General features: G+C 30.4%; 5 protein-coding genes and 1 long non-coding RNA gene across 11 annotated transcripts; 3 read left to right on the top strand and 3 right to left on the bottom strand.

Moving 5' to 3' along the window:
• Nucleotides 1-464: 464 nt before the first annotated feature.
• On the bottom strand, nucleotides 465-2,515 carry LOC132913560 (zinc transporter ZIP9). Of its 2 annotated transcripts, none has more exons than XM_060971991.1 (5): nucleotides 2,082-2,515; nucleotides 1,809-1,935; nucleotides 1,331-1,557; nucleotides 1,097-1,231; nucleotides 465-1,003 (listed from the first exon to the last, which is right to left on the bottom strand). In XM_060971991.1, exons 1-5 carry the CDS (start codon nucleotides 2,175-2,177, stop codon nucleotides 752-754), a joined length of 837 nt encoding a protein of 278 aa, XP_060827974.1. In that variant the 5' UTR covers nucleotides 2,178-2,515; the 3' UTR covers nucleotides 465-751. The 2 variants fall into 2 exon arrangements, with proteins under 2 accessions (XP_060827974.1, XP_060827981.1); XM_060971998.1 differs by having other exon boundaries at nucleotides 1,809-1,988; nucleotides 2,082-2,505.
• A 516-nt stretch (nucleotides 2,516-3,031) lies between these two features.
• On the top strand, nucleotides 3,032-11,274 carry LOC132912903 (serine/threonine-protein kinase SIK3-like). Of its 3 annotated transcripts, none has more exons than XM_060970732.1 (13): nucleotides 3,032-3,209; nucleotides 3,956-4,252; nucleotides 4,371-4,541; nucleotides 4,625-4,748; nucleotides 4,840-4,960; nucleotides 5,040-5,277; nucleotides 5,354-5,678; nucleotides 5,750-5,883; nucleotides 5,970-6,129; nucleotides 6,651-6,782; nucleotides 6,963-7,181; nucleotides 7,263-7,459; nucleotides 7,601-11,274. In XM_060970732.1, the coding sequence occupies exons 1-13, from the start codon at nucleotides 3,057-3,059 to the stop codon at nucleotides 8,102-8,104; spliced, it is 2,775 nt and encodes a 924-aa protein (XP_060826715.1). In that variant the 5' UTR covers nucleotides 3,032-3,056; the 3' UTR covers nucleotides 8,105-11,274. The 3 variants fall into 3 exon arrangements, with proteins under 3 accessions (XP_060826715.1, XP_060826706.1, XP_060826724.1); XM_060970723.1 differs by having other exon boundaries at nucleotides 6,960-7,181; XM_060970741.1 differs by lacking the exon at nucleotides 6,651-6,782.
• Nucleotides 11,275-11,414: 140 nt separating this feature from the next.
• Nucleotides 11,415-16,354, top strand: LOC132912755 (histone-lysine N-methyltransferase eggless). Of its 2 annotated transcripts, XM_060970461.1 has the most exons (15): nucleotides 11,415-11,775; nucleotides 11,908-12,178; nucleotides 12,276-12,405; nucleotides 12,476-12,619; nucleotides 12,691-13,055; nucleotides 13,138-13,367; nucleotides 13,449-13,857; nucleotides 13,935-14,168; nucleotides 14,261-14,414; nucleotides 14,514-14,605; nucleotides 14,688-14,855; nucleotides 14,917-15,225; nucleotides 15,300-15,562; nucleotides 15,653-15,980; nucleotides 16,098-16,354. In XM_060970461.1, the coding sequence occupies exons 2-15, from the start codon at nucleotides 11,948-11,950 to the stop codon at nucleotides 16,302-16,304; spliced, it is 3,264 nt and encodes a 1,087-aa protein (XP_060826444.1). In that variant the 5' UTR covers nucleotides 11,415-11,775; nucleotides 11,908-11,947; the 3' UTR covers nucleotides 16,305-16,354. The 2 variants fall into 2 exon arrangements, with proteins under 2 accessions (XP_060826444.1, XP_060826435.1); XM_060970452.1 differs by having other exon boundaries at nucleotides 14,261-14,605.
• A 535-nt stretch (nucleotides 16,355-16,889) lies between these two features.
• On the bottom strand, nucleotides 16,890-18,400 carry LOC132913711 (myotrophin-like). The gene is made up of 3 exons (XM_060972235.1): nucleotides 18,326-18,400; nucleotides 17,947-18,057; nucleotides 16,890-17,749 (listed from the first exon to the last, which is right to left on the bottom strand). The coding sequence occupies exons 1-3, from the start codon at nucleotides 18,392-18,394 to the stop codon at nucleotides 17,573-17,575; spliced, it is 357 nt and encodes a 118-aa protein (XP_060828218.1). The 5' UTR covers nucleotides 18,395-18,400; the 3' UTR covers nucleotides 16,890-17,572.
• A 752-nt stretch (nucleotides 18,401-19,152) lies between these two features.
• LOC132913670 (uncharacterized) lies at nucleotides 19,153-26,240 on the bottom strand. The gene is made up of 2 exons (XM_060972172.1): nucleotides 25,992-26,240; nucleotides 19,153-20,194 (listed from the first exon to the last, which is right to left on the bottom strand). The coding sequence occupies exons 1-2, from the start codon at nucleotides 26,107-26,109 to the stop codon at nucleotides 19,851-19,853; spliced, it is 462 nt and encodes a 153-aa protein (XP_060828155.1). The 5' UTR covers nucleotides 26,110-26,240; the 3' UTR covers nucleotides 19,153-19,850.
• On the top strand, nucleotides 21,110-24,311 carry LOC132913775 (uncharacterized). 2 transcript variants are annotated; one of them, XR_009659444.1, is made up of 4 exons: nucleotides 21,110-21,250; nucleotides 21,319-22,232; nucleotides 22,335-22,683; nucleotides 23,862-24,311. It is a non-coding gene; the product is annotated as an uncharacterized LOC132913775 (long non-coding RNA). The 2 variants fall into 2 exon arrangements; XR_009659443.1 differs by having other exon boundaries at nucleotides 21,110-22,232.
• Nucleotides 26,241-27,020: the final 780 nt, after the last annotated feature.

Genomic DNA, 27,020 nt, shown 5'->3' with positions numbered 1-27,020 from the left:
TTATTTTAATATTCTTGTAGTATGCTTATAAATAAATGGATTGATATAACAATTTTTTTAAATTATTTCAATCTATCCTTATAAAATAACAAATATTTTGATAAGAATCAGATAATTTACGGTCCCAAAATCTCATGTGTATAAAGAACTTCTTACTATGATTTCTTAAAATATTTTATATAAAAATTAAAAATATAGGTTTTAATAGATGAAATAAATTAATTGTAGTATGTTATATTATTAATCAGGTACTGCTATGTTACAATATGAAATATATTTCATACATATCTTTTATAGTATAAACAATAGAATAAAACTTTAAAAGTATAATACAAAAAAGTTTTATGGTATAATCAATATGGAGTGATAAAAAAGTCCTTTAATTTATTTTTTATATTCAAAGTTCCATTTACTAATAAATAACATTTATGAAGTTTCATTGGAAAATGAAAACTTGATAGAAATGTTTTTTGCGTTATTTTATATAACTCTGTGTCTTACTCTTTTATCTTTAAATTTATACAAATATATAATAATATGATATGCCCTTTCTACAATTATGTACAGTACATAAAAGTATATCTCTTGATTATTATTGAAACAGGTGTCTGAATTGACGAACTTTCCAGTTGTCACTTTATGATTTTATATAAAAATCATGGAATATATTAAAATATTATACCTTTTAATGAGAGGGACATTTTATATTACATATAGTGAAAAACAGATGTATTTTTTGTATGATATTTTGTCAATGATGATGACCAGTCGTAATTAATGCAGGTAAAAGGGAGCCCAATACTAAAACTAATATTTCTTTAATTTTTAGTCCAGAAGAAGACACTGCAACATTTTCGGCAGTTGGTAGATGTGTATAGTTGCCACTATTTCTTGTCATTAGTTCTGGTAAAACATGTACTGTTGCAACATATAGGAATGTACCTGCACTAAATAACATTGCTACTCCAGTTGCATTAACATTACTAAGTGTTTCTTTCCCTTCCTAAAAATATATATAAGTATATCAATTTTATATTAATATTCCGAGAATATATATTAAGGATTAATTTCATTATTTAATTTTAAAACAATTTACCTTCCCAATACCAAAATATGTTACAAGAGCAAGACAAGGTGCAGCTAAAGAAAATACTAAGAGATGTCTACCAATTTTTTTTCTATCTACTCCCTCATGTAGTAAAAATGATACCAGACCAAATGCAGCAGGTGCCTGTAAAAAATACCTGAGTTATTTATTTAACATTTACTACATATATTTTTAACATTCTTCTTCTTAGATATGGAAAACTATTTAATTTACTTTGTTTACCTTATGTAACATTATTGCTAAAAAAACAATTAATTCTACATCAGCCTGTGATGTAGTTGCAGCAGCTCCTAATGCTACTCCATCAGCTGCTGCATGAACTACAAGACCTAAGGTGGCAGTGACACTCCTTTCTCTTACTCCACTTCTTCTAGCTGAACATTGATCAATCAGTAGCATAAATACAAAACCAAGTATTAAACTAATACCTATTAAGGAGTGAGGATCACCTAAAAAATGGAGGTCAAAAATATTAAGTTTTACTAAAATAAAATCAAATAAAATCTAAAGGGATTTCAAATATTTTAATTGGCTATACATATAGTTTTCCATATAAAACTAAAATACAAAATATGAAAAATATTTTTGTTCATTACAAATATAAATATTAATATTTTATATTATAAAAAAGATGCAAATTATGTATGTTTATCATATATAATAAACTATTTCATTATAAATGCTATAGTGAAATACTAACTGTGAACTCCTTGATCACTATTGCTTCCATCAGTAAACAATGCTCTTATACCTTCAGGTATAATCACAGCTAGCGCAGTGCCTACAAGAAGTCCAGCACCAAGTATCGAAACCAGTTGTAATTTATCCTAGAAAGATTAAAGGTTCATGATGTTCATGATCATGGGGTTCTTTGTAGAATCTGTAATCAGTAGTTTAAGTATATGACAATCACAGAAAATGATAGATAAAAAAATTGTTCTTTTCATCTATCGTCAAATGAAAAGGACATTACCTCAGATAAGTTCATGACTAATGGCAAGGATCCAGCTATACAGGAACCGACTAACATTACCAGTGAAAGCATCCATAGTATTGTACTTTCTTCCATTTTCTAAGATGTATTTTTTGAATAAATGAAAGATATTTACTTCATCGAATTAATACTTTCCCATTGCTATTTAATATTAAGTTATCAGTTCTATTGTACCTGCTAAAACAATTCAACGTTTTTTCTATAACATTCTAACTAAAACACCATTTCTGACAGCGTTTAACAATCTGTTTTCGTCTACGTAGCAGTTTCGCGGTGAATACTGTGATTATAGCAACGACATAGAAGTGGAGAAGTTAGATGAAAATAGAATATGTCATAATGAAAAGTTTTCATTGAAGATTCATTTCGCTGAAAATATTAATATTTAATATATTTCTGTCATATTTGAGAAACTACTTAAAAGTAAAATGAATGCTTAATGAAAAATCTATTAGTTTATTTAAGAAACAAGCGACAGTTTTTTATATTTCATATATGTAAAGATGTTTACATGTATGTATACAAACTAAGGATGATACATTCAATGCTCTGTGCACTTAAAAAAAAAGGATCAACGAACTCAAATCTATATATTTCTATTTATTAATTTTCATGAATAATATTTACTTACATAGATGGCGTATAAGGATTTATTTTATAACTACGTAAAAAAAGTAAACAAACAATGCATATAATCAATAACTATGGATAATTAATGAACCCTTCTTACAGATTTCATTTATTCTATCCTATAAATTGTTTTTATACGAAACATTGTTTTAGGATTTTTTTTTCGCAATTGATAATAATACTTGATTTTTTTTTGATTTTTTAATTTGAATTATTTTACTAGATGGCAGAAGTGTCGATTAGCCATAGCACCTCTAGCGGAAATATTAATGTACTAAACAGTAAATGATTGGTAACGAGTTGAGCGAGACAAGTGATTAAAAAATGGCATCCGCGACGACGTCGCACAATGAGGTTTCGCAAGAATTTTCTGTCAACAAACTTATTCGTGTTGGTTATTACGAATTGGAAAAGACTATTGGCAAGGGAAATTTTGCCGTTGTTAAAATGGCCACCCACGTTGTGACTAAATCGAAGGTAAGTCCATTGTTAACGCATTTTTCTCACAAACACGAACACCCGTCATTTTGTCGTTATATCTTTGGATAACGGCATGGACATATAAATTATATCATGTTTTACGCATCATAAAAGCTTTCTATGTAATAACAATGTGTCAAAACACGAAGAGAACTAATAACTTGAAAGAATGTTTCGCGAACCTATGTTACCAACAGATACTATTACATCGATTGAAATATGTTCGTTGGATGTTTTTTTCAAATCATTATTAATGATAATAGATTGGATATCATTGAAAAGTAAAAATAAAAATACCGTCAATTAATGTTCATATGGAAATTTATTGATTCGATATGTATTGATTCTATATGATCCTATGCATGTAGTATTTTTTTTTAATTTGCATTCATTCGTCTTGTTTTTCCTCTTTGTATGTTTTCCTGTTTTCATGTAGTAATTAAATCAAATATATTATATTACTACAATTTTATATATTAATTTTCTGGTACTGTAATGCAATTAATTTTTTATAATGAAATACGAATTATATAAAAAATACATCTTTTCTTTAATGATCTTTTATGTGTTTTGAAAAATTTGTAAACATTTTGTGTTAATAGATGATATATATTACTAATGATCATGTTGTGGTTTAAGTTTTTTAAAATAAAATATTAAATTAAACTGAATACATTAGACGTTACTTGTTTGTAATATTTCTTAACAGTCATAAATTCGTAATATGTTTATTTCTGTTATAGGTTGCTATCAAAATAATAGATAAAACAAAATTAAATGAAGAAAATCTAGCAAAAATTTTTCGTGAAGTACATATAATGAAACGATTAAGGCATCCACATATTATAAGATTGTACCAAGTAATGGAAACAGAAAAGATGATATATTTAGTTACTGAATATGCTCCAGGAGGAGAAATATTTGATCACCTTGTACGAAATGGAAGAATGCCAGAACCAGAAGCAAGAAGAATTTTTCGTCAAATTGTTCTTGCTGTTCGTTACCTTCATCAACAGAGAGTTGTTCATCGAGATCTTAAGGTTTAAATGCAAAAAAATGTATTTTTAAAATATTTCGAAAATTTATAAAAAATTCAAAAAAATAAAAAAGTTGTTGGTATTCGTATATAAAATGACTATGTATATATTATTATTTTAGGCTGAGAATTTACTACTTGATGCAGACAATAATATAAAACTTGCAGACTTTGGATTTAGTAACGAATATACTCCAGGTGTTCCACTTAGCACCTGGTGTGGGTCCCCACCATATGCTGCTCCAGAAATTTTTGAAGGAAAGCACTATGATGGCCCAAGGGCTGATGTATGGGTATGTCATATTATTATTACAATGTATTAAAATAACAAAAAATTCTTATCATTTAAATATTTTATCTGCCTTATATATTATAGAGCCTAGGTGTTGTTTTGTATGTGTTGGTTTGCGGTGCATTACCATTTGATGGACCCACAATGCAACTACTACGTTCTGTAGTAATCTCAGGGAAATTCAGAATACCATTTTTTATGTCTGCAGGTAAATGTACAAATTTATATAATTTTAACATATTGTACTCCATTATGTGTTTTAAATATATACATTTGACTAATATATCAATTTTTTGTAGAATGTGAGAAACTGATTAGACATATGTTGGTAGTAGAACCAGAACGACGTTTAAGTATTTCACAAATTTTAGCACACTCTTGGATGGGTGGAGATGGTACAACAGAACCTGAACCAGGAGGGTAATATATAAATACCAATAAAATACGTACAGTAAATATATGAAAAAGGTATTTTATTTATTTTAATGTATGTTCTCAGGTGTAATCCTGAAAATGTGCCACCACAGTTAAATCAGGTAGTGATAGAAAATATGTTAAGATTACCAGGGCTTAGTCCAGAAACATTGTTAAAAGCAGTTCAAGGAAATGCTTTTGACCATGTGTCAGCAATATATAATCTTCTTGTTGACCGATTAGAACCAACAATGCCTAGTTTACCTAGTATTCAAAGTATACCAGGAGATTATGCTCCTGATGGAGCACATCAGTTAGAAAAGGTAAGTATTGCATTTTATTCTGTTATCTAGCAGCATGTATTTCAAAATCATATTCTTCTTCTTTGCTGTTCAAAAGTTTGGTGATACAGAAGCAGAAACAGAAGAAAGAAGTGGATTGCAACTTACACCTGGCACACCTTATCACACAACAAGAAGACACACAGTTGGACCTGGTGATACAGCTCACCAGCCACCAACATCATATCCTTATAACTATAACCATACTACAGGCGATCCGGCATTACGACTCCTTCCTATACTACAGTATAATAATACTGATCCTCAAGTGTTACCTCATACAAATCTACCCTTAAACCTTCCTTTAGTACAACATCAACCTCCTCAAAACTTTCAAATCAAAGATCAACATTTATTAAAGCCTCCTCCTGTGATGGGAGCAAGTAAGTAATATATACTACAGTTTATTTTAATAAATCATTTCACTTTTTAATAAACATTTTATTAATTACAGCGGGGAGTTTTGGAAGAAGAGCTTCGGATGGTGGAGCCAATCTTCATGTCTTCTATCAACAACATGGCAGCAATTCTGGTGGTACTGAAGATGGAGGATGGAGTCAACCTGGTAGTAGAGAACACTTACAACCTGTAAGAAAAATAAATACTATGACGCTATGAAATATTTATTAAAAAATTAGTTTGCGGCACGACTAATTTGTTCATGTTGTATATAGATACAAAGTGGAAGTCCAACTTTGGTACCATGTGCTCAGTCATTAAATGTCGGAGTTAATAGTGGAAATGGTGATGCAAATGGTAATAGTAGTGGAAGTGGAAGTGGCGGTAGCGATAGAAGAAGACGAAGTGGTGTTACTGCCGTTATGCAAAGACCAGGTACTGTGGATTATCCTTTTCAGGTATTTGTGTGCACATCATCATGCACTTTATTACAATATATTTTATATCACTTCGACGAAAGTTGATTATTATGATTTGCTGTATCAATTAGTTTAAAAGCTTGCTATATTTCTTCATTTCTAAGTTGTAAGTATTATCATGCCTTGTTTATATCTTTGCTTTTGCAATATTTGCATATTGGTATGTATTTTTGTTTCTTTGTTTTGACAATGGTATATTGCATGATAAATGTCTTTATGTGACAAAATTTTATATTGTTATATAAATATTATAATTATTGTGTATTATTTATCACTACTAGTATAATGTTACATACTATATGTAAATATATTTGAATAATAATTTTATTTTAAATTCATATATAATTTTATTTAAATAATATACATGTGCACTTTATCTGCCATGTATTTCATTATATTTGATTTTATTTTTGATTTTGCATGGTTTTTTGTGTCTACTGCACTACCATGCCTCGTTGGTTGGTAATATGCATGTAGTTATAAATCCGGAAATGGTAATGGAGGTGGAAGCTAGGATGAATAGAGCTTACCTCCCATCACGGCTGTTACCAACACATCTTAGAGGATCTACACATCCTAAGAAGAATTCATTGTATCATACTAGCACTGGTAATTTTTGTGTGGTTTTTTGCGTTTTGTATAAATAGAAAAACGAATTACCATAAGTACTGTATATTCGTTGTTAACACATTTACATGCTTATTTATATTGTATCATATATACAAGTGTATGATTTGTATAATTATAATCATTAAATAATACATTATTTTGTTTTGCTGTTTTTAGTAGGCAACAGAGATTCATATAAGGAACCAAGTACTCATGTTTCTACAGAAAGATATTCTCCTGTTCGAAGAGCATCCGAAGGTTCTGGTCCCCCTGGACCTGGGATTCAGGCACTTCAGCAAGAATATCAACAGTTGCAAAGGTTAGCATCACCATCACATAGTCCTGCAAGTATTCCTGGATCTCCTGTACATGAAAGAGGGGTAGCAGCAATCACACAAGGTATTTTTAATCTTGTTGTTTGTTGTATGATATATAAAGTCTAAATAGAAAAAATTTTTTAAACTATAATATAATTGTTAGGTTTAAGTGGATTAACTACAGCAGCAGTACAGGGCAGCATAGTTCATGGTACTCCAACGCAACCACCAGCAACACCATTAGATTTGAGTCCATTAAGACACCATAGATCACCAGCTACCACACCAGTTAGTTATTCGCCTAGTAATAGTCCAGCTTTGGATATGATTCAAGAAGAACACCCTGTAGAAATACCAAGGGTAAATAAATAACTTTCTTATTGTTAAACTTATTTAACAAATTGTTGCTTAATTATAATTTTCTATATTGAAATATATATTTTATATATTTTTTATATAATTCTATTAAAATAACTATCATAGTGTAATTATTTGTTCTAGGTACCACCTCAAATATCTGTAACAGATCTTGGGGGACAAGTAACACTAATTAGTTGTTCACCTTCACCATCTCCATCGCCTGATTCGCTCGAAGATACGTTACCTCATTACAGTCCTCTTCCCAGCTTCATCATCTCAGAACCATGTGACCCATTGAGACCTAGTATTACACGCGGTATCGGTAGGCCACTAAATACGTCAATACCTACAGAAGTTGAAGTTACATTATCTGATGAATCGAGTAGGTTGAATTCAGAAGCTATATTAGGTCGTGTAAAACAAATTATAGATGCAAGAGCCCCTCCAAAAGGATTTGTCTTCTCTAGAGAAGAAGTGAAAGGTGGCGGGCTTAGTTTAGAATACCCAGGTGGTGTTCAAATTGAACTTAGAGTATGTGAATCAGAAGAGAAGGAAGTAAAAGGCATTAAGATGCGAAGAATTAGTGGGGACCAATTACAGTACAGTCAACTTTGTCAGCAGCTGATCTCGTGTATTACTGTTTGACGACAGCCAGCTTATAATATAATGTTTTTCTTATATATTACGTTACATTCCTGGTGCCACACACACCACTCATTACAGTATTGCACATGCATGCTGCATACGTACGAGCGGTACTTTAAGCATACCATTCTTTATATTGATACATTCATATATGTAACATTCAGTGTGCTTCGTTTCTCAAGATACTTTCTCCTTTTTTGTTTTGATTTATTTGGAAAAGAGGAAATTTTTTAACTTGTGCATAATATGAAGCCAGAACAAAAACATTACAATAATTTTTGGAAGTCTTATTATTAAGACTTTAAAAGATATACAAACATATATGCTTTTATGCAAGCAAGACGATGTTTTGCTACTTCTAAACAACCTAAGTATTAACAACCTGGACGTTTTTCATAAACTTTAATCGTTAATGTACATCACACATCATTCCTTTTTGTAGAATATTTGTCTTCATGTTAGAAGTTTATAGCTAGTAAATTCATATTTTACTGTTCAAATCATCATCAGGTGCCCTTTTTAGCTTAGGTAAAAAGAAAAGCGTCTTTTGTACCGAATTAGATGGCAAAATATAAGCATTTTCATGGTATATATGTCTTTCTAATATGATAAAGATGTTTTATATGGAATTTACTATACTTAATCGATTGCCATTGCAGACAGTTTTAATTTCATAATCTATATTCCATGTTTGTAAATATTCGTTTTACAAATACTGCAATCTTTTTTCTTTTATGTTATTGAAACTAGAAGAATTGCCTTCTTTTTTCTGGTACAAATATTACTCCGTTGGATAATTTAATTTTAATAGCTAGAGACATATACATAATCTTTTGTATAGTGCAAATACACTATTGTGGTTTGTAGTTCAAAAACTACACAGACTGAGTTACGATTGTATATCTTTCTTTTTTAAAATCGGATATTAACATTTGTTGCAATTTTTAATGACATAATCACAGATTATAAATTTTTGAAAAACGATGAAATATCAGAATAGAATACTTTCCAGTGGTTGCACTTATGGAGCATTTAATTATTGCCATTTAAAAAGAAAAGTATGCAACCTAGCTCTCCTTGTGTAACCAAAGAGTTGAGTTGCTTTTATAGTATCAAATATTGAAGGTACATCTTTTATCCACATTTTAAAAACAAAAGGGAAATATGAACTATAATAACTTCTAGGTAATGTTAAATGAAGTTGTAACTAGGCTAGCCCTTTTTTTTATCATTATGTTGCAATGATTAGATAAAAGACATTATATTAGTGTCATATAAGAGAAGTAGAAAATTTAATTCATTTAACATAAACAAAATATTTTTCTAAATTCACTTATTCGTGAACTAAACAAAAGATAATGTGCAGAGAAATGTTTTCTGTGTATAGAACAAAGTACAATGTTTTTTATAGGATACAACTTGTACAATTTAATTTTTTTCATTATATTATTAGATGTGTGTTTGTTCTCTTTCTGGCAAAAATACTTTGACTTAACATATTTATTTTTTAAATTTATTTATTAGGTTCAATGATAATGTTTAACTCTAGAATGTTTTAAATTCATTACGATTATTTTGTAACAAATACAACACATGTAATTCGACGAATAATTTATATAATATATACAAGTTGTATTCTGTAAGTGAAATCGCGAAACGTTGTATTTCCCGTACTAGTATATCTTTTATTTGAAAATTCCACTTTAAATCATAAATCAATTTATGTTTATTAAAAGTAATAATGCTTTTATGTTTTTGTAAATAATGAAATTGATGTAAATATATGATATATACTATTTAGAGATCTCTAAAGTATACATTATATAGGCTATTCTATTTGAGATAACTGTTTTTAATATTTTAATGCATTGAAATATTTGTTAATGTATAATTATTCTTGCAGTATATTTTATTATAAAATCTCTTGTAAAAATGTATATATTAATTTTAGATTCAATTAATATTATGTTGGAAGAATAATCGTGGAATCATTTTCATATTAGTTTAAATCAAATCATAAAGGAGTTTACATATATTCAAATTATATGAATAAATTATTTCATTTGAGTTAGTCAAATCAGAATAGCCTACCAATATTATGTAATGCCCAATTTCCATCGAATAATTAGTAGTGTATTAAGTTTTACCATTTTTAAGTTTTGTTTCTAGATATTCAAATCAAAGTGGAAATCTTGTACATTTGCACTTATATTAGAATAGATTTATAATGAATATATATCATTAAATGTTATGATATAACTTGATAGTTCTTTGAAGATTATTCAAGTTGCAATTTTTTAGTAATATAGATGGTATATTTCATTATAAATCATTAATAAATCCTCTGAATAATTCTTAATATATTAAGTATTAGATATCTAAAAATATCTACTACACTATATAAATTAAGTATATTGCTAGTACATGAGATAAGCGAGATTACACTCTTAGCATCTATTTGCAAAGATATCTTAAAGCAGTGATTCATTTGTACAAAAATGTTTTTTACCAAATAATGTTTCAATTTTCTTTCTATATTTTGTATAGGGCAGTAATATTATTTGGGTCTTCCTTACAAATTTTGATTTTCTTATGATAATATTGGAATGCATGCTTTTATCCTTGTACATTATGATGTGTTGTGTATATTTTGTAAATTCTGAAATCCGGAATACCAAAATTTAATAATTGAAAACTATATAAATTATATTATTTTAGACATTTTCTGCTATCAGTTTAAATGTACATAATTGTTACGAAAATGCTAAAGTATACCAAAAAATTTAATAACTAAATATTTTTTATTTTAGCTGAATTTTAATATCATGATTGAGAATGCAATTGTGCATAAACAAACAAATTCTATATTGATGGAAAATGGGCAAAAATATTACAATTACGCACAACAGTGAAAGTGTAGATCAACATAATCCAATTTACTGTACATAACACATATACATAATTATTCATTTAGGATACATACTACGTGTATGTATGCAGAAGCAAACTATGTACATTGTAAACATTTGCTATATGGATAGGATACAGATAGTATTTTCTGCTGTCAATTCTTCAACTAAGACTGTGATTTTTAAATATACTAATGGCTAGGTAGATACAATACATATTGATTAAATATGATAAAATAAAAATAAAAGAGATATTCAAGACATGTGCATTTTTAATGTTTCTATTCATTTTGTACAACAATAAACGTATTTGTTAATTGTGTTATTTAGTATCTAGATCTCGATTGACTAATATATAAATCACTCTTTTGATTATACCCAAATACTTAAAAATTATATATTATGAGTTGTACCAAGATTTCTTCTATTTGTATTTGAAATTATCAATGTTTCCCGCGCTGGTTATTTGGTAGGTGGCACTAATTTGGCTGGCTTTCATATCATTCTGTTGTAAATAAACTAATAATGGACATTTTATTTATTATCACTAAGTTTTTTTAACCACCCGTGATATGAATAAATGTGAAAAGAATCAAACGTATAGAATCAACAAAATATGAAATGTTTAAATATTTTTGTATGAATTAAATTCAAAATCGAAAATAGTTGCCGAATAAGAACATATTTCATTAAATAGTTTCATCAAATAATGTATTAAAGAAATTGTGGTTATCTGTTATTAATGTAAAAATTGTTACATTGGTAAATATTATCTTTTTTTACATTTTTTATACTTAATCAGTATTTTAGTTACCTAACCCATATATTTGTTTTTATTTACATTTACGTCATTATGCTTGTCTGTAAATAAATAAACATTTCTTTGTTTTTAAGTTACCAGAAGATTGTAATACTTTTAATAATATTGTACAAAATGGAAGTCATTGAACTTGTTTCGGATGATGAAGCATCAGGGGATAACATGGAAAAAAATAGAAGTTCAATAATTTGCAATTCTAATTGTGTAAACTTTGAATGTTCTTCTGGAGTAGATATGAAATTAGCACCTTCTTTTGCATGTGCTTTTTATGGAGTGAATACAGAAAAAAAGAAAGGGCGTATGATATGTACAAAGTGTTTTATTGTTGCTTTAGAACACCAAAAGGTTTGAGTTATAAAATATGTATTTTTGACTACTTAATGTGCTATTGTAAGAGACAGATGTTTGTTTGATATTTACACTATGATATTAACTTTTATAGCAATTGGTCGCAGCTTTCGTAGATCGTAAGCCATTATTGAAGTGTGAATTTCCAGACCGTACAATGGAGGTAGAAATTTTTGATAGTGATGATTCAGACGATGAGAAAAAGAAAGATATATGTGACGAGGGTAAAATTAAAATTGTATTACAATGTATTATGTATATTTAAGATATTGGTACATGTTTTATTTGTTTCAGAAAAATATTTGCCAGGAGAAATGCTTGCAGATATGGAAGAAATGTTAGATAGTACATTAAACAATATTTTAGAGAAGTATGATGTTGACTATCAAATTGAACAAGCTCATAATGTACTAAAAGATCAGTGGAATAGAATAGATGGTATATCATTATTTTGCAAAGTACAATTTATATATATTTGATACATTAGATCACATAATTTTTTTAAACAGAGCAAAATGAAGTTCTGGATAAAACAATTAAAGATTTGATGTGTACTATGGATATGTTACGTAATAATTTATATGACGAATTCAGACCACAAATTCAAATGCTCCAAGAACTTCAAATAAATGATGGATATATGGATAATGGATTTTATCCATTAGTGGCAACAAAAAGAGTTACACAAATAAGAATTTCCTCTTCTTCAACGTTAGAAGATAATCAACCAGAAGTTTTACCAATTGAACAAGATAATAGCCAAGTTGTAGTTTTGGATTTACCTCCAATTGGTCCACTTGTGAGAACACAGATAGATATTGATACCATTGTATATATTATGAAGCATCCACTTATGCCATGGATTAAAGCAAAGGTTTGTGAATATATTCTTACTTGAATTTTATACAAATAGTTCTACATTTAATCTACTTAAAGTTTTTCTTGTTGTTTGCTAGGTGCAAAATGTAGTCTATAGAATTCCCTTACATTGTCGTGTAAAATTATTACAAAAGAAGTATAATTCTGTTATTAAATCTGTTTCTGGTAAACAAATCGCAGCTGCTGTAACTAGCCAAGTAATAATTCCAATTGGTACACGAGTAGTTGCTCTATTTAAAGATGTTTCATCTAGTAATTTTTATAGTGGAGTTATAGCTGAACCACCAAAAGCTACAAATAAGTATAGGTATAATTCATAAATGAAATTTTAAATAAATTAATAATATATGAATAATAGTAAGTAATAACAGATTTGTTATTTCTTTAGATATTTGGTATTTTTTGATGATGGTTATGCTCAATATGTTGAGCATAAATATATTTATTTAGTTGCTGAATCTTCCAACAAAGTTTGGGAAGATATACCTAATGAATCTCGTGATTTTGTGAAGAAATATATTGAAACATATCCTGAAAGACCAATGGTGAAACTACAAACAGGACAGGTAGTAAAAACAGAATGGAATGGTAAATGGTGGGTTGCAAGAGTAATTCAAGTTGATGCAAGTTTAGTACAAATGCATTTTGATGCTGATGGAAGAACAGAATGGATTTACAGAGGTTCAGCTAGATTAGGGCCTTTATATATTGAACTTTTAAAAGCCAATGCTAGACAACAAGGACATCATGCATCTGTCAATACACCTAGTCGACATCGACTGCCTGCTATCTCTAATGTATGTGAAGCATTTTAATTATATTTTTATAGGAGATAATTAATTAATGTAAATCTTACTAATATTTAATATTTTAGAAAAGCAATTTACCTTATGTAGAATATACATCTAATCTAGAACCTGAGGAAGAAAGATTTTCTCAATTAGAAAAAGAACAGAATATAGTAAATGAAGCTATAAATACAGTTACATCAAGTGCACCACAGCAATCACGTGCTGTTGCTAGAAAAAGTACAAGTAAAAAGCAAAATATTATGGATACAAGTTCCTATAATCCTACAACAGAAACAAAACCTTCTCATAGTATCGTTGTAAGTGCATTGAATAAACTAATTATAATTCTTATAAGATAATTTAAAATGAGATATAAGATTTAAAAGCATATATTATCATTTCATCTTAGTACTACCAAACACAGAACAAGATTCAAACAAAAAAATTTGTTCCACATAAATGTGGCCCTCAGTGCGTTCAAGGAATATCTTTTACACCTGATGACTTGAGAGGTTATTCACCTCTTTCAATACCATTACTCTGTGGTTGGAACAGACAACTTTGTAAATATCCAAAAGGCAAGAAAATTACATTATATCAAGCTCCATGTGGTGTCAGATTACGAAATATGGAAGAGTTACACCAGTATCTTCGCAAAACAGGCAGCCCAATGTCAGTTGATTTATTTGATTTTGATTATTGGGTGCATTGTCTAGCAGAATTTGTCTTGGATAAATGTTTTATCAATATAAAGGTAAATAAGATATTACGATTATTTAGATAATTAATACTTGTTTAGTATTTTATAACTCGATCGTTCTTTTTTTAATTTCAAGGATCTCAGTTATGGTATAGAAAATGTACCAATACCATGTGTTAATGAATTAGATCACACTCAACCAGATACCATTAGATATAGCACTCAGAGAGAACCAACAGAAGGAGTTAATCTTAATTTAGATCCAAATTTCTTGTGTAGCTGTGATTGCGAAGACGATTGCCAAGTATGCTCTTTTTATAATAATTTAAATTATAAGATATCTAATTATATAAATCATTTTATAGGATAAAACAAAATGTCAATGTTGGCAATTAACAATACAAGGTGCTACTCTCGGAGGAAGAGTGCCAAATACATCTGTTGGTTATGTATATAAACGTTTACCAGAGCCAGTTACTACTGGAATTTATGAATGCAATTCTGAATGTAAATGTGCTGTAAAAACTTGCTTGAATAGAGTAGTACAACATCCATTAACATTAAAATTACAAGTGTTCAAAACAGCTCCTCGGGGCTGGGGTATTCGATGTCTAAACGATATTCCTCTTGGATCTTTTATTTGTATATATGCTGGTAGATTACTTACAGAGCAGGTAAAAAATTACAATAAGATATAGTACAAACAGTATAAGTTATTTTAAGATTTATCTCTTTCTCGATCTCCAAGGGAGCTAATGAAGGTGGTAAAAATTATGGAGATGAATACCTAGCAGAATTGGATTATGTGGAAGTAGTGGAAGGTATTAAAGAAGGATATGAAAGTGATGTTCTCGAATCAGAAATGCCATTATCTACCACAGAAGATAAAAAGAAATCTATAACTAGCGATGATGAGGATAATACGAAAATAAATGCAGATGATTCAGACGAAGATTTCAACGTTGGTAGATACTTAAATTTCAATGTAGATTCTACAGAACCTTCTATTAGGTAAGTGAAAAGTACTTAATTATTAATAAATGATGTAGTCTATATTAACAGAATATTAATAATAAAGAAAAATTATTAATAATGATGTAGAAAAAGGCTAAGGAAACGAAAACGAGATGATGTCAATCAAGATGGATCTGAAGAAAATAGCGAAGATGGACACGCTGCTAAAACTACCGAAAATATTACGAAGTCTTCTACCAATGAAAATCGTCCAAATGATCTAGATGCAATTACTATAAGTGATGAAGAAGAAAATAGAAGTGGCAGACGCGAACCAAGTAGATTTGATCCAACAGTGGAACCAACACAAATAGAAAGACCTAAATTTAAATCAGTAAGAGATTTCTTTGGAGAAGATGAGGCTGTTTATATAATGGATGCTAAAACAACTGGAAATATTGGACGTTACTTAAACGTAAGATATATTTTAATTGAAACTTTTACATGACTAGAATACTTCAAAATAGACTTTGGTATTGTTACTTCTATTATTAATATTATATTTGAATTATAATTATTGGTAATTTTTCAGCATTCATGTGATCCAAACGTTTTTGTGCAAAATGTATTTGTAGACACGCATGATGTAAGATTTCCATGGGTGGCATTCTTTGCTTTAAATTACATAAGAGCAGGTCAGGAATTAACATGGAATTACAGTTATGATGTTGGAAGTATACCAGGTAAAGTCATCATCTGTAAATGTGGTGCATCTAATTGTAGGGGTCGACTTCTCTAATATGTGACATGCTTTATATAAAATTAATAAAATTTGATTGATAAACGTGATTTAGATTTCCCTTTTTTTTAAATAATATGATTTGGTATTATAAGTTGTATGAAATGCGCAACGAAGTATTTTGATCATTAAAAAGATGTCATTTTTAAGTGGTATAATCATATTTTTATTTTATATTTATATTGTAGTTATTGAAATATTACAAGTTAGTGTACAAAATAAAATAAATGCAGAAAATCTAAAAATCAACTGCGCTATATTTTACAAACATAATGTTCTGTCTTAAAATATTTAATATGTTAATAGTGCATTTTATATATAGATATGATATGAAAAAGATAAGATATTAGCAAAAATATATATTTTATAACTATAATAGATATAATTTGTATTTTTAATAATTGACATTTGACAAATAAATTTTGGTATATAAAACGTTTTAATATATATTTTATATTTTATTTTTATTATTTAATAGTATATATATATTTTTTAATTAATATATATTATATTAATATATTGTAAGCAATAATATGTTGAGTAATAAATAAATGATAAATACAGGTTTAATAAAATACAATGATATACATAACAATGATGCACTGGTTTATTATTTTTGATTATTATACACCTTTAAAACTTCTTAAGACATGTTAGATAGTTAGTACCATAAAGATAGCTCTTTAATTTTCTTTTCTATAATTTATACATATCATTCTTGAAACTGAATTAAATTATGTAGTATCTTAATTCAAGCATTCAAATATTTCAATATATATTATAACTTTTTGTCACAAAAAGCTGTTTTAGTTAGTAGGTAGTTGTAAAAAAATGTATAAAAGAAATTTGTAATATTTGTAAATTAATAACAAATATTTAAAAAACGATGCTGCTTCTTATAAATGTATCAAAATATCTCTTGCTATATAATGTTACATGCTTTAAAAATAAATTTGTTTCTATTGTTAGTTTGCAAAACAATCTGTATGATATAATATTTTAAAGCTGAAACTATATATAGTTTAAATCTCTAAGAGTAACCATATAAAAGAATATGAGTTCATGATTATATGCTCCAGATGTGCAATATATTATTATAAAACTACATGTGTGTACCTATATGTTTTTGTTTTTTAATTTAAAGTGTATAAATATGATAGCCTAGTCATATGCAGAAAATCAAGACAAAGCAATGGTGATACTCCTATGAGGAACATTAAAATACTAAAATAACAAAATTATTGCTTCATGATTTGTTTGGCTTTGTGCTAGTGGAATTTAAGCAATTCCTTGATCTCATCCTTTTCAGCAGCATCTAAATAATTTGTTCCATTTGGTGTCAATCCATCTGCTCTAGCTCCTTTTTCTAATAGTAATTTTACGCAATTTGTATGTCCTTCCCAAATTGCTGCTAATAATGCTGTTATTCCATGTTTATCTGTTACCTGTAAGTGAATACATTTTGCTTAAATCATTGCAATACGATTCATTTTTAGTATAATTTCTCTAATGTTCATCTCTTACATTTTAAGTAAAATTAATAAAATATCATGTACAATGCTTAGTAAAAAGAAAGATAAATAAATTTTGAATATTTCTGTTTCAATCTCACACATATTATCTAATATTTATATATATTTACATTTGCATTTGCACCCTTTTCCAAAAGATATCTGACTACTTCACTTTGGCCATAATCAGCTGCATAATGTAGGGGTGTCCTTCCATCAATCATTTGATTGACATCAATATTCTACCAACAGGAATATATTTAGACAATTTAATATATGTTCACTTGTAGGAAAAAATATAAAACGAATTTGAAAAGGAAATATGAATGATTTTTACAACTATTAGTTTAATCGGGTAATTAATTTTTTTTTTTATATGTTTTGAACTATATAAAATTCTATGAATTTTATATTAAACATCAAAATGCGATATCTTTTTATGACGTTTCTGAGTAGCGGCAATCAAAAAGCAACAGAAGAAAAAGATGATTTAACGTTTCATATATTTGCCTTTTTCTCAACGATATCCCGCACTTGCTCCAAATCACCATTTTTTATTCCCCACACGAGTTCACTCATTTTTGTTGTGAGCTATTAGAAAAATTTTATATATCACACAGCCTCTCAAATTTCTACGTTTATTCTAATCAGTTCACGTTCGTACTCACTCAAGTCTTACGTCCATTAAATTTGGTTAAACAGCGAATTTCGCTGGAACAATCTTTCCAGGCTGCCAACATATATAATAATAAAATGAAATCTTCCAAGATACCAACATTAAAGATAGCGTACTAAAGTCAGATAAAATAAACGATATCTTGTTCCAATTAAATAACTATTTTATAACTACAACGGTATATGGTGATATTAAAAACAAGTAATTAACTATACCGTTTAACTTTCAATTTGTGTCTATATTCTAAATTTTCTCCAACTATGTATAGAAGTAATGATAATAACAAGGTAGAAATTTTTTAATTTCTCGGTATTGCAAAAGTTATGCCTCTTTGTTTTTAATATAAGTACAGTAATTTAGCGTATATAATTTTAAATTTATTTATTACAGCTGCTTCTTCATATTTCTTTAATTAAAATTCTATTAGTTATGTTTATAGTACATACGAATTACAAGATCAACTTAAATACTATTTATTCGTCTCGGATATAACTTCAATGATAATAAGATAGAGATTTCCCAAATACTTGGTAAAACAATTTTTTTCTTAAACAATTTAAAAGTTCAACAAATATTATGCACATTAATTTATATTAGGAAAATAGTTACATATTGTATTCACTATTGTCGGAAGTAAGGGATAAAAAGTACACAGTGTATGTAGTATTGAATTAAATAAGTATTAATTTAATCACATATAATTACAGTCACACATGTTTTTACATTACATACGCAAGACTTTCTACTTTTGGAGAAAAAGAAAGAATTAATTTTCTATGTGACAATTATTGTTTGGAGAAGGGAATAACAAAACGGCTATAGGAGCATCTAAGTCTCGACTTCCGGGACTAGGAGACTGAAGAAACTCAATATTTTCGAACAGATTCTGAAACACTGATATTACTTGTACATCATAGTTTGTCAATGATAATGTTAACAATACGCTTACTTTTATTTAAGCTATGTATGTTTTGCTATTTTTTGATAAGTTCTTCGAGTTAACTCCTGAATTATATACAGTGTATAATTTTAGTCTCGCATTAAGTCGAATTGCGTTGAAGGGTAACAGGATGTTGCAGTAAACCGCCTTCTCGCGATGAAGCAACGGGTATCGATGCGCGACGTTAAAAGTAATATATATTCTTTTTGCTTTAAGTAAAGACGTTACCGTTCTTTTCAACAAAAAATTCTCAACTAAAATTATTTTTTCCTGTTTCAGTTATTAAAAACAGTTATCTCAGAATACGATAACAGATCTTCCACTTCTACTTTTTAATCGACCGTTCAATTTATCGTAGTTTACAAAAATCACGACCTGCATTTTTTCGTTTCTTTAAAATTTTTTTTTAAATTTAGAATTTAAGCCTTCGCCGGAGCCGCTTCCGGGGTTTTCTCGGTCTCTACGATTTCCGTGGGTGGAGGCAAAGTCGGAATTTCTGGATATTCGAGTTTCGCTCCTTCTTCGCATTCGAAAATGGGACAACAGTCTGGGAACGTGGCAGTCTTATTTGTTTTATCTGAGAGTTTGCATTTCGGGTTAGCCTTCGGCAGTGGTCCACAGTCTTCAACGAGTTCGAAGAGACGACCAGAGTTATCGTCGGCTGGCACGCAAGTGGAACGGCCGCAGAATGGTGTCAAATCCCAGGATTTCGTTGGTTCGATGGTAGCGCATCTTGTTGAGGCGAAGCACATACCGGGGAAATCTAAAAAAAAAAAAAGAATTAGATAGAACTATATAATTTATATCACAAAATTAATCTTTGGCAGTAAGAAATTCAAGTTTCGAATTTGATAATTCTTATCAAAATGTTATTATAACATTCGTATAAAATTTGTACATAAAATTAAATTCTTTCTAATTCTCTATAGTTTGTTATAATGTTATATCATAAGTAATTGAACGAGTAATCGAATATCGTAACAACTAGACAATCGCCAATATTTTTGCGGAATACAAGTTTCTGAATTACATAAAATATATTACATAAAGAAGATATCGGATTGATATGTTGCATTAACTAGAACACTAGATTTGATTACGTAACGGAACAGTCTTTTATGCAATAAAACGTAGCAAATGGTAGCCTTTCTTTGTGGAGAAAGGAATCCATATCGTTTAATTTACTAGGAATAACCGGAATCTTCTACCCGGAAGGTATTGCTTATTTAGAACTGGATTTTTTAACAAGTAAGAAACAAGAAGCGATTAATCGTAGTCTATAATAAATATCCTTATTAAATGCCAAATTATTTCCGCGATTCCTAAAAAAAAAAAAATGTACATGGCATTCAACATAGCTTTTTTTTTAAGAAGGAGCAAATCTATATAAGTGTAGTAAAAATTTTTTTATATTTATAACATTTATATAATTTCTTCAAGATGTTTTGAATTCCAAATGAATCATCAGCGGATTTTCACCAATTGTGACGTAAAAGTAAAATCTCATTCTATGAGAGCAACGACTTGTACAAATTGTGATTCTTCGATAGAATGCATCGGTACCATACACGATGCGTGGACGTGCTGCATTATCTGATTACACGCACACCTGTGGAAGGTTTCGTTACTTTCTAACATTAAGCCATTTTTAACGTCTCGTCGCGCCTTCTAAGTTTATACAGACACACACACGCACGGTATTCCATTATAATGCGTCTCGATCGATCGTAGATAGATGACAGAGGATTTTCATTGGTGCCGATCGAGCTAGAAACTTCAAGGAGAAATACTTTCACTGTCACACCGTGTTACCACTTGTGTAGTTATCGCAAACTCTGACTAAGCCGATAGCCATACTTTTTTACTTCTTTCTTTTTTCTATTACAGAGTTCCCTGGATTTAACAAGAAAAGTAAATCGCTTGAAATGATTAGAAGATGATTTAATAGAAAGCTTTTATCGCTTGGCAAGATAACGTAATACATGGAGAACTTTAACATATTGTACAAGTTGAACGATTAAGATAAAAATTGTTTAAAGCAATTAAAAAATTACAGAAGTATCTGTCACTTAGAGGGTAAAGTATAAGTTGTTGTTCTTCACGTATTTGTGCATTGACATTTGTGTATTTCAGATCTACAGAAGGGACGATAATGGCAGAAATAAAAGAAAATTTTATTCGAAAGCTATTTAGCGTTCTTTCTTTTTTAACGACTCGACTTTTTAAACATTATGCAATATGAATGTATAATTAATTATGAAAGGAAGACGCAATGGTCTCAAAAGATAACAAGTATGTCGTTCAAACATGAGTCGCTTGTTACCTTCTAGGAATAAGATTTATTTGAATAATGACGTGTCTGTTACCATTTTCTCAATGCCAGTTTCGTTACGTCGAAGGCATAAAACGATGGGCGTTCACGCCAACGCTAAAAGTGCCGTGGTATACGGCACCAGTTCTTGCGGGCCATCTGGATCATAAGAAAGTGATTCGGGAGCCTTTATTCTAAATGGTCGGATGTTCAATGGAATATTCGAAATCGAGAAACATTCTGACTCGTATCGATGAAATACAGATACAAGGTTTTTTCTTCTGATACATATAATAAAACTCATAATTTCCAATTTATCGTAATGACATATCATTTATTTGAAAGTAAAGCTAAATATAAAATTTAATTGTTAATGATCAAATTGATGGGTGATAACCAATATGGAATCCAGAATCATCGTTGCAACGTGAATTTGAAATTCCGTATACATGTATGCAACTGCACATAGTACAATTGTTGCGAAAATAAAGTGAGTATGTTAGCAGTTTCACTTTCCTTTCTATATGGAACATACATGGTCTTTAAAAATGTTATTGAATGTGATTTACGCTAATTAATAGGAGGATTACAGATTCGAGGGAAAGAGAAGCGTGCTATTCATACGCTAACCGAGAAAAGTAACTCGAAAAGAGAAAGGGATGATGAAGTCGACTTCATGGTTTGCTGTGCAATTTTGTTAATAACATTGTAAAATTGCTGGCTAAGGAAAAACTTTAATCTGACGCCATTCACTTTTACCATAAGGCAACAATTTCGACCGGTAAATTGGTAAAAATCGTAGGCTTTTTATCGCCATCACTGAGTTGAATACATTGATCTGGAAGGAGTTATAACATACAAATATTGTGCAAATTAATTTGTAATTTTCATGGAAAGAGCTCTGGTCTCGTCACTTCTAAAGCGAGCCATTTAAGGAAGAGGTATAAAGAATGATTTATAGTGGACATTCTTAGACTTTCACCGACATTAAAGATTCATCTGTCTGCAAGGGTCGACTTTCATGCTCGTAGGAGTAACGTTACGTTCACTCACTTTGTTTTTTTCGTTGCGGTTGGCTACGTTTCCGTCTGTTAACGCTTTTCATGGCTCGTGGATCATCAGTGACCCATGATATTCTAGATAGAAATAGAACTTTCATTGAACGGACAAATATGTTCTTCGTTATACTTAAGTAAGATAGATGAGCGGAAAGATCAATGTACCAGATGTATTAAAATGTTTACTTAGAGAACCTTACATAGTGTGTATAGTTATAGAAAACTAATGATATGAAACGTGTTAAGATATAACCAATTAAGTATTTGTCATCTTGAAATGAAATTACTTTACGATTTTACTTAATAATTATTTAAATCTAAGCACGTTTTATTGTGCTCATAATGTAGTATTCTCGCATATATTAGTTTATAATAGTATATAACATAGTAGCTTGTCAATTTCAATAACACTAATTAAATAGGAACTTGAGATAGAGATAATCATAGCTCCTGTCGCTTGGTTGTCCGATCAATAAATCTGTGATCTGACATTTCAATAAACACGCGATATTCTCGCGAAATAACACGTTATCTATTGTATGGTTAATCAATGATGTATGTCGCGTTTAGAAAATTAGTCACTCGTCACAAGCTACGATCACGAATTGCACGTCGAGAGAATAATCGAAGGGTAACGATCTCCCGGTTGGAAAGTCGCGAGGACAACGGAGTGCAATCAGCCTCTTTCTTTACGAATTTTCATTCTGGCCCCGCTTTCGTCGCCGATGACCCAACCCAAGACCTACTTTCTGTAATCATCCTGTTTCGAAACGGGTACACTCGAACCAATGTTCGTGACTGTGTAAAACTTAACTTCAATGAGAACACGCGCACCTGCACTTAAATAGACATCACTTCTCGTTTTTTATATTTCGATGTATTCATTTTGTCATGCATAATGATATTTAATACGTGCATAAGTTTTGTAAAGAAATTTATAAAACTTTGCAAAGGCTCTCCTGTTCACGAAAAGTACAATATTTATTGTATCGCATGTTTCAAAAAATTCATAGAGTAATAGTAAAAAATGTATCTCACATTTGTCTTATCTTTTTTTACAGATTACAAATTTTCGTGTCACTCTGCATACTTATTGGCAAACCAGTCGTGCGTAGAATGTGATTATAAAACGGAGTAAACGATCATCTAGCCATCTTCTACTGAAAATTTCATAATTTCACCCAATTTCATTATCCTTGTTTTGATAGGATATAAATAAAATGATTGTTCTTAATGCGCGAATGACGCTCAAGACATCGTACATAAACGTACCTACGACGATACCATGTTCAGCATTCGCCGCTAGCAACTCATCAGCAATTCGATTATTCATCGGAATCTAGGTCTGGAGCGAAAAATACGGAGTAACCAGGCCACAGTCTGTGAATCAGCAAGACGCTATCTTCAGATTGTTCTTAGATCCTTTTCAACGATTTCTAATTATAGATTATTGGAACGATCAGCAAACGAGGAGAATCAAGGACCATGTTTTGCATCATTAACGATTACCATCGCTAAATGGTCCAGTCTCGTGACTTCACGGAAGATTTCTATGTGATAAAAGCCGCCAACTTGCTTCCTATTCGATTTGTATTCTTCGATTGTGTTCTTGAAACGTCGTTGTGTTTATGTATGTCTTATGTTTGTCTAGGTATACGCTACTAATGTTTTTACCTTTGAAGAATTACAATTTGCACCTCGTGGACTCGACACGCGAAAAATTGACTTTGCTGCGATAAATAGGATGGCAATTAATTATAAAAAGATGACATTATTCTAATAAGAGATTAAAAAGTGAAAAGTAGTTCTTGTAGAAGGTATCTTACGGTGAACGGTAGGTGAAGTCAAAGCTTCTCCGAACACGTAAACTCCATATAAAGAAAAGGCTGGAGGGCAGGTTGCGGGATCGATCGAAGAAGAAGAAACGAGTCTTCGCAACACGAAGACTTTCACGCGATGATGGTCTTGTTATTGTTTCCTATTCTTCTGTTCGTGTAAGTGCGTTATTCATCTAAATTATCACATGACTGTGAATCTACAAATCGATGAAAACGCCTATCACCTTGATCAATCTTTTCCTTATTTTTTTAAATAAGGAAAAACGTACATCTATCCGCCTTTGTTTGTACTGTTGCAAACTTGTCACGACGTGGTGAATAATGCGAGAGGACAAGATGGTAACGACAATGGTAGGGTGAAAAGAGCGTGGTTTCAAGGACCTGATTCCTCTATCGCGAATGGAAAGTCGAAGAAGCAGGAATTGTCAAATGAAACTGTGATTTATGCCCATTTCTGCAAACTCGTTGGTATGGTCGCTTCATTTGCAATTCTGGGAATGGTTTTCAAGTCGAACGACTGACGATCCGAGGTAAAGGATGGAGAAAATATCGAACAATTAACAAGATACGTTTCCGGTTTTCTCTGCTGATCAGTTTGCTCTTCTAAAGTAATACTGATTCTTAGGCACACGTTATGCATGTGTGTTTTTTTTAAGTATTTTCTAAGTGATTTCAGTTTTGGCAAAATGATAAAAATCGGTTTACTTTCGTGTCACGTATGTACCGGGTCACGTCTGTCGTTTCAAAGAACCGCCACGCCGTCATCCTGACATACGTTTCTAGGTAAGAATAATACTGTTTGTGGTAGCACGATTGGATGTTGTTGATGCAAAGGAAAAAGGGGAAAAGAATTTATTCGAGTAAAATCGATTGATTCGACAAAATTATCGTGGATAGTATTCTTTTTCTACATGTAATAATTTTGGTGTACTTTAGATTCTAAACTACTTTAAATTGTGACATTTTGTAAAAAATGTTTTACCTTCACAGTATGGCGCAGCTTGCTGTAGTTTGGGAACAACAGACATACAGAAATATGTTATGTTTCATGAGATTCATTATAACAAATTTTACCTACATTGCTTAGTCACCATTTAAATATTTTTAAAAATTTTAGAACTATCTTTCATTATCTGGCATAGTGTAACTAGCTTCGTTAGAATTGGCGACCAAATCCATTTACCAGGCTTTCCTAAACGCCTGACAAAAAGTATTAGACATTGGTACCACGATATTATTTCATATTTCTATGTGCGCGAGGGAGATCTTGATATACATATTGCAAGGAACTACATAAACCTTTCAAATTCCAGAAACGTTTATGAAGAAAGAAAGAAAAATAGAAAGACTCACCGCGAAGAACGTCAGCAGGTATGAGTCTTCTAAACGTTTTAGGACGTTCTTCCTCCTTCTTCTCCTCGGCGGCGAAAACGATCGCTGCGACAAGCAACAGGACCGGAACGAGCTTCATGATCTCGACGATGACACGGACAGAGAGAGAGGAAGGAGAGAGCAGACCCAGCGTACCTCTGAAGAGGAAAGGAAAAAAAGGATCTTCGTGTACTCTGATTAAGACTGGTTGGGTCCGATTCTCGTGCCGGCATTTTATAGCTGTTCATGGGGCGGGGTCCTGTCGTCCCCACCAAACATTTATAGTCTCTCACCTCTTGAACCACCAGTCACCAAAGAATCGTTCGCGTCCCCCGATGCTCGATCGTGTGAGCTCCTCGTTCCTTGACGACGGACGCGCATGTATACACCTAATCGGTACATGAAGTGCACGATAATATACATATATACTTTGCTCTCACACCATCGAAATATGTAAATCGAATCAAATCCACGACCAAAGTATTCCACTTGAGAGCGGTACATATGACAAAGTGGGTTACCATTTGGTTTACGGATCTTTCATTCTTTTTTTCCTCGTTTTCTTTTTGATTTTGTTATACCAAGTTTCTTGGATTGCTATTTTTATTCATTCATTAGCGGTGATCAAAGAATCCTTGATTCGATTAATTAGGAGAGAGTCCCAAAAGTATTCGTGGTCTCTTAATTAGTGCATCTATACGATTGATATCTCCGTAGGAGAATAAAGATTTAATAAAGATACACGCTATATTAGTTAAGTCTTTCACTGGCATAAATATTATGAAGAAATAACGATGTAATATATTAAGAATAATTAGTTTAACGAACGTTACTAAAAGTTGAAAGAATACTTCTGTAACCAATTGTACTTTCAACAGATTGTCGATAGCTAATGTATTAATTAGCGCTCTATGGATATTTGATTCAAGTTTTCTATCGTAATTTTAGCATAAGGTACAAATCGAAGTAAAAGTTTATATGAATCCAAATTCGTGACCAAGTATATTATAT

This window comes from Bombus pascuorum, chromosome 1, assembly GCF_905332965.1.
Source record: "Bombus pascuorum chromosome 1, iyBomPasc1.1, whole genome shotgun sequence".
NCBI lineage: Eukaryota > Metazoa > Arthropoda > Insecta > Hymenoptera > Apidae > Bombus > Bombus pascuorum.
This window is presented reverse-complemented; position numbering and strand designations above follow the sequence as displayed.